The sequence below is a fragment of the Fonticula alba genome (genome assembly GCF_000388065.1).
Source record: "Fonticula alba strain ATCC 38817 unplaced genomic scaffold supercont2.4, whole genome shotgun sequence".
In the NCBI taxonomy this organism is placed as follows: domain Eukaryota; order Rotosphaerida; family Fonticulaceae; genus Fonticula; species Fonticula alba.
The window spans coordinates 141,725-148,494 of record NW_009242974.1 but is presented as its reverse complement, the minus strand read 5'-3'; the positions used below and the strand labels follow the sequence as shown (position 1 = coordinate 148,494).

Sequence of the window (6,770 nt, the reverse complement as noted above, 5' to 3'; positions counted from 1 at the left end):
AGGAGGAGAGGATATATGGGGGGGGGGGGACCGCGAAGCACGAGGAGGCAAGAGGCGAAAGCTGCCCGTCGCCTCAGGAAAGGTAGGTATGAATGGCCTGGATGAGGTGACGCGCGTCCTGCACGAAGTCCACCGGCCGCACGGCGATCAGGTGGTGGCGAATGGTGACCTCCTCCTTGTAGATCTCGGCCCGGCTGCGAATCCGCGCCACCAGAGGCCGAGAGAAAGAGACCCGCTCGTGCGCGGCCAATGCGGCCGGCACCAAATCCTGCAGGTCCTCCGCGGTCAGGTCCAAAATTTGCTGCGCCTGCTCGGGCAGAAGACCATCCAGTTTGGTGGTGCTGCGGAGGAGGGCCACAGCCGGATGTTCGACAGCGGGGGAGCCGGAATCCGCATGTTCGGTCTTGACATCGGCACCGGGGCCCGACTCGGAGCCCGGCCCGGGCTTGGGATCGGCCTTGAGATCGGCCTCGAGATTGGCCTCGAGATTGGCCTCGAAGGCGGCCTCGAGATCGGCCTCGAAATCCGCCTCGGGATCGATGGCGGCCACGGTCGGGGTCGAGCGCCGGTCGCGCATGCCAACATTCGGCCCGAAGCGAAGGTTGAAGTACTCCTCGGCCGTCATGCCCATGATGGGCTCGGCCTGAGCGGCGAAGGCTTCGTCGGAGAGATGGACCAGAGTCACGGGTTAGTGGCGGTTGCCAAAGGAGAGAAAGCCAGCCGGCAGGAAGGCAGGACAGGGGGAGATGGGACAGTGATTGGGAGAGGGCAGAGTCCGAGGGGCAGGAGGAGCAGGAGGAGCAGGGGGAGCAGGAGGAGCAGGGGGAGCAGGGGGAGCAGGGGGCCAGGGGCGAAAAACAGTCATCCCGAATACCCTGACCGTACCATTGACGAAAATGTTGCCCGAGGCGTCGGCCATCCGGAGGCGGATAATGAACCGGTGCTCGAAGGTGTCCAGCAGGGCACCCGTCCGAGCGCTGGACCATTGGATGCTGCCGGTGGTCGCCCCGAGAACTGGCCGCACCTTGTTGCCATTCTCATCGGCAGGATACGTGAGGGGGGCCTGAATCATCAGGCGCACCGGGGTGAGGCAAATCGTGGAGAAGATCGCCGGGTCGCCGGGCTTCAAGTTTTGAAGCTGCGTGGCGGGGAAGGGAGGGGGGGGGGAGTGGTGGAGGGGCGAAGGAATGTATGAGTGTCTGCCCAGAGGGAGAGGGAGCAAGGAGGGGCGGGACCGGGGTTGCGGAGATGGCCACGAATTTAGGCAGGGGCTGACCTTCTGTTGGATCTGGCCCAGGTAGATGGGGTTTGTCAATTGCCGGGCGTCACCGCCACCTGGCCCGAAGGAGGAGCTCCCTTCGCCGGAGGAGGCCGCGGCCGCGGCATCCCGCAGCGAGGAGATATTCCGAAGTTGCCGCGCGCCAGCGGGGCCGCCAAGATCCTCAAGGAACCAGCGAGCCAGCGGTTCGGTATGCGCGTCGGCACCCATGCGGAAGAGACGCGTCGAGTGCTGCATCGAGGACAGCGAATAGGTCCCCTGGTATTCCACCAGTCGAAGGGAGCGCACACCGAGGACCGACCCGACGCCAAGAGGTCGGCTGAAGGTGGAGGCCACGTCCTCGGCCAGTGGGGGCTCCGCCACGGGCTGGTGCATGCGGACGACCTCCGAGGGATCGGCCACGCCGTGCGGGACGTCGCCGATGATGCGGGAAAGCTCGAGCGCATGGTCGCGCCAGAAGGTAACCGCACAGGAAACCCCGGACGGATCGGCCACTTGCACCATGCGCCGGAGGACCATTTCACCGTTGGCCATCACAGCTACCGGGGGCCGGATGTCCGTGATCACGGCGAGAAGGTCTGGGTGTTTGGGCCGGGTTAGGAGAGCAGTCAGGGGACGGCGGCTGGGAGGAGGGGGGAAGAGGGGGGGGGGCGATCTGCTCGAGCGGCGAAAAAGAGTGCAGGCGAGGAGGGGGAGCGAGGAGAGGGACATCCTGCATGGCAGGCGCACCGACGATGTGGCCGGTGCCAAAGCCAGAGAGGGCATTGATGGGGGTCCAGACTCGCTCGGCAAACACCTGGGCTGTGGTGGGCCCGGCAATGTGGGTATCCGAGCCGGGTGGCCCATCAACCGGGTCGCACGGGTCGATCAGGGCCCGGCTGTCCAGGCGGATCTCATACCGGCTTTCGGTGCCGATGATGGGCCGGGCGAGTCGCGGGACTTGGACCATCCCGCGGGACAGGATGACCGACTGGCCCACAACAAGCTGCTTTGAGATGGTCTCTGCCACATCATTGAAGGCGGCCACACGAATTGAGCCCTAGATGAAGGGGGGGGGGAACCGAGGAGGGCATGTGGGTGCGGGCGTGTGGGTGGGGGCATGGAGACATTGGTTAAATGCACAGGCCCGGCGGGGCGCCAGGGAGGGGGGAGGAGGGGGGGGGGGGGGGGCGGGAGACAGGGCGAGCGCGGTCGCACCGAGGCATCGGCCACCTCGGCGGAGAAAACAAACCCACTGCCACGGTCATTGCTGAAGGAGCGCAGCGGATCGACGGCCATCACGCGCACGCGAATGGTCCACTGCCGGAGGTACGGATTGAGCGACATGACGGGCACATCGGCCGGTAGCTTGGAATCAGCCTGGCCAGGAGAGCGAACGGACATGGCGGAAAGCCGGCGGGAGGGGGTCTCCGGGGCGCGGCCCGGCGTTGGGGCGAGCGGCGGGGCCGAGGTGGAGGGGGTTGCCGCTGGCTGATCAGCACTTCCTGGCGAGGGCAGGAACTTCAGCGGGTTGCCGAGGATCGGCTGGTGGCCGATGATGTCGATGCCCTGGACAAGGAGAAAGCGCGAGAGGCTGACACGGGGACATTAGGCCGGGGCGTTCCGGGGCATGGAGGCGAGGAGCCGGAAAGGGGGGGAGGGGTGGACGCACGACTTGGGCTGCGTCATGACCGAATGGTTGGTGACACAGATGACCGACCCCTCTTGCAGGAGCCCGCCCTTGAGAGGGGCCGATCCGGCCCCGGGGGAGCCGCTGAACATGTGGTTCAGGGACGAGACAAACACCGCCGGGAAGGAGTGAAAGCCGTCGGAGAGTTGGGCGCTGTGGATGCGTTTTTTTTCCGGGGGGGGGGGGGGAGGGGCATAAGTACGGCAGAGGCGGATGGATGGGCATGTGTGTGGTTGGATGTGTGGGCGGGCACAGATGTGCATGGCGTTGGCCGTGGAAAGGGGGAGGGCAGGGTTTCTTTTTTCCCCCCCCCCGGCTGTTGGCGCACATTCGCAGTCCCGAGGGGCCGGGCGCCTTGAAGGACACAAGTTGAAGGGTGGGGCGTTCCTGCAGGGCCGCGGCGGCCGCGTCCACATCGGAGCCATCTATTCCGCCGAAGGCGCGCTCGCAGAAGCCATTTGACAGGGCAGGCCGAGACGCCATGATGCGAGAGGGGCACGAGCGAGGGGGAGGGGGGAGGGAGAGACAGGGAAAAAGGCGAGGGAGGGGGGAAGGGGGGAGGCGCAGGGGAGGAGGGAGGCGGAGAGGTGCCTTGCCGCGGGTGTCGATCACTCGCCGTGGTCCGGGAAAAACGCCTTTCCCGGGCATGGGGCCGCCCGATCCCCGGCAGAGGGGCCGCAGGGAACGGGGGGGGGGGGGGGGCACCGGGCGCGGGGCCGGTCCTGGTCGGGGATTTTTAAAAAAGCGTTACTGGCTCCCGGCGCCACCATCGGTCAGGCACGTGGGCGTATCACGCGCTCACGGTGATCGGATCGGCTCAAGAGCAGCGTTGGTCCGAGCGTGCTGGCATTGACGCAAGTGGCCATCGAGACCCCCCCCCCTCCCGTTCCTCCCCCGCCCCTTTTTCCCTCTCCCTCCTTTGTGTTCCTTTCTCCTCCCCCCCCCCACCTCTTCGGTCTTTTCCTCCCTCTCCACATCGATATCCCCGGTTAATCGCCGAGTCCGGGACCCGTTTGTCCCTGTGCCCCTCCTGTTCGATCAGCTATGAAGGCATTGAACCCCGCTGATCGCGAGCGTGCGTTTCCCTGTGCCATTCAATCCTCCCGGTTGTGTGCGAACCCCGGCTTAACATGTTGCCCCCTCTGCACCCGCTCGCGCGTCAAACACGTGCGGAATGATCTCCCCCTCCCCTTGCCCCACACCCAGGCAAGCGGCAGGCCGACCGAGAGAAGGCCAAGGTGCGCATCTCCCAGCGACTCTCGTGCACCATCTCTCCGCCGGGCGCCCTTTGACTGACATTCCTTCCCGCCGCCTTTGCCCTTTGCCCGTCTCCCGGCGTGGCTGCCCGGTGACGCTGGTCCCAGAATCGCGACCGTCGTAAGAAGGATGCCGTCATCAAGAAGCATCGTGACGAGGTGCAGGATCTCCGGCGTGAGATTGAGCTCTGGCAGCGGAACAACAAGAGCAGCCCCAATTATGAGGAGCATCTGCGCACCCTGCGACTGCAACTGCACGAGCTCGTAGATGCCAAGAAGAAGGAGGGTATTGATCTGGACCGTTTGTACGTGGTGCATCGCCCGGGCACTCGCACGGGGGCTTCCCCTGCCCGTCAGCCTCTTCGTCTGGTGCTCGTGCATGTTCCTGACTCCCCCCCCCTTCCCTCTTCCAGTGGAAATCACATCTCCGCGGTCAAGATCAACTGGACGCACAAGACCGACTCGTCGATCCTCAATGCGCAGGAGGCCCAGCGCGCTCGCCGGCACCAGGCCCATGGTACGCCTTCCCGCCTTCCCCTCCTCCCCTCCCCCTTCGCTTTCCCGGCTGTTCGATGTTCCATCTTCTCCTCATGGCCGCGGCCATCTGACCCGGCGCGCCCTCTCGCTCTCCCTCTCTCGCCACACGCTTGGTTCAGCTCGCGGCGTCGAGACCATCAGCGCCTGGGCAGACGATGCGTCGCAGCTGGACCGGTCATCCTCCGATTCGGACAATGACGGTGGGGAGGAGGACCTGCCGCCGATGCCTTCCATGCCGCCTGACAACGGGGAGGACGACCTGCCGCCGATGCCTGCCGGGCCGGCGCTTCCCCATGGCGCCGGCTTGGCGCCACCCAATCTGCCGGGGTTCCCTCCTCCCTCGGGCCCGGGGATGGCCGGTATGCCGCCGCCGCCGCCGCCGCAAATGCCTCCCTGGAATCCGGCCCTGCCGTATGGCCTGGCGCCGGCCGGCGGTGGTCCCCTGCCGCCGCCCTTCCCGCCCTTCCCTCCGGCCGGCCCCCCGCCCATGGCCGCCGGCGGGCCGCCAGTTCCGCAAATGCCCCCCCCTGGCGTGGGAGGAGGCTACTACCAGCCGCCGATGTCGGGCCCCCCTGCGCCGGTGGCGATGGCCCCGCTGCCACTGCCCGTCCCGGCGCCCGGTTCGTCTGTGGCAGCGGCGCCCCTGCGCGTGCCTCCTCGGCCCGGGTCCGCCCCATCGGTTGTTGCCTCTTCGGCCCCCGTGCCAAAGGCCCGGACGCAAGTTACCGGCCTCGTCCCGGCAAATGTGATGGCCATGCGCCGCGCAGGCGGCGTTGTCCCCCCGGCCAAGAGAGTGCGTGTTTGTGTGCATCCCTCCCAGGGATGGTGCTCGCTCTATCTCTTTCCCTCCCGCCCTGCCGCCCCTCTTTTCACACGCACGCACATACATGTGCACACTTTCCCCCCCCCCCTTCTCCCCGTGCTACGAGCTGACACAATCCCCACCCCGCCGCCAGACCGCCGCACAGAAGGCCATGATTGCCAACCTGAAGACGACGATGGCCCGGCAGGCGCCAGCGCCCAGCCCGACGGCAAGTGCTCAGCCGACCGACACCGACGCCACGGCCAAGCCGACCACCGTGTCCCAGGAGGATGAGGCCACCTACGAGGACTTCATGGCCGAGATGGCCGGGTTAATCTGACGCGCCGATATGCGCGGCCAGCACCTGCTCCTGTCTCTGGCCAGCGCCCGCCGCCGGGAGGCTTTCCTGGTGCGAAGACTGGCCATCTCCCTTCCGAACAAAAACGTGCAAATAGACAAAAAAAATCTACTCTATGTTCATGCGCAGGCGCATGGTCTGTGTGTGCGTGCGCGCGTGTACGCGACAGTCGGAGGGCGGTCGAGGAAAAGGACTTGATCTTTCGCCCCCCCCTCCCCCCGCCCGGGGAAGGCTCACATACGGTGCCGTGGCGAAAGCTCCATCGACTCGCGGTCGAAGTCGTCGAGATCGCGCTCCGGGTCAAAGCCCCCCCCATGGAGCATGGAGGACTGCGTGGCGTTGTCATCGCCCTGAGAGGCGGATTGGTGGTGCGGGTGGTGGCCAGGGGGGTGATGCTGGGGATATTGGTGTTGGTGTGGGTGGTGTTGGTGTTGGTGGTGCTGGTGGGGGTGGGGGTGGGGGTGGTGCTGGTCATCCGGATGCTGGGGCTGCTGCTCGGGGGCTTGTCCAGGGAAGTCGAACTCAAAAAGAAAGTGCGCAGGGGTTTGGCTGTCCAGCAAGTCCTCGTCCTGGAAGTTGAGATGGCCCGGGGGGTCGGGCTCGACATCTGCCGAGGGGGCTGCCTGGCCGGCGGAAGCCCCCCGGCCGTCGAAGGTATCCAAGTCGCCATCCTCGTCAAGATCCGAGTCAAAGGGAAAGACCGCCTGTCCCGGGCCGTGTGACGAGGAGGCCGTGCGAGTCTGAAGAGTGAGCGAGCCGGCGCGCGGCGCGGCCGCCGAAATGGCGTATGCATGTGTCGAGAACAGGTGGGCCTTGTCCTCGTCGCCGATGAGCTGGAGTTCCAAGTACCAAGCGGGGCGGGGGGGGGG

At 66.5% G+C, this 6,770-nt stretch overlaps 3 protein-coding genes across 3 annotated transcripts in view; 1 reads left to right on the top strand and 2 right to left on the bottom strand.

Moving 5' to 3' along the window:
• Nucleotides 1–73: 73 nt before the first annotated feature.
• Nucleotides 74–3,431, bottom strand: H696_02577 (hypothetical protein; the record flags this gene model as incomplete). The annotated part of the gene is made up of 7 exons (XM_009496488.1): nt 74–657; nt 886–1,138; nt 1,277–1,857; nt 2,009–2,318; nt 2,477–2,852; nt 2,931–3,101; nt 3,277–3,431. 7 exons carry the CDS (start codon nt 3,429–3,431, stop codon nt 74–76), a joined length of 2,430 nt encoding a protein of 809 aa, XP_009494763.1.
• A 394-nt stretch (nt 3,432–3,825) lies between these two features.
• Nucleotides 3,826–6,017, top strand: H696_02576 (hypothetical protein). Its single transcript, XM_009496487.1, has 6 exons — nt 3,826–4,023; nt 4,155–4,186; nt 4,313–4,509; nt 4,618–4,721; nt 4,861–5,534; nt 5,698–6,017. Exons 1-6 carry the CDS (start codon nt 3,993–3,995, stop codon nt 5,881–5,883), a joined length of 1,224 nt encoding a protein of 407 aa, XP_009494762.1. The 5' UTR covers nt 3,826–3,992; the 3' UTR covers nt 5,884–6,017.
• A 117-nt stretch (nt 6,018–6,134) lies between these two features.
• Nucleotides 6,135–6,770, bottom strand: part of H696_02575 (hypothetical protein) — a gene marked incomplete at both ends in the record, with an annotated part of 2,307 nt that continues 1,671 nt past the window's right edge. The window contains one exon of the mRNA XM_009496486.1: nt 6,135–6,734. Within this exon, the coding sequence (XP_009494761.1) occupies nt 6,135–6,734 (600 nt within the window). The remainder of the gene's footprint in view (nt 6,735–6,770) is intronic.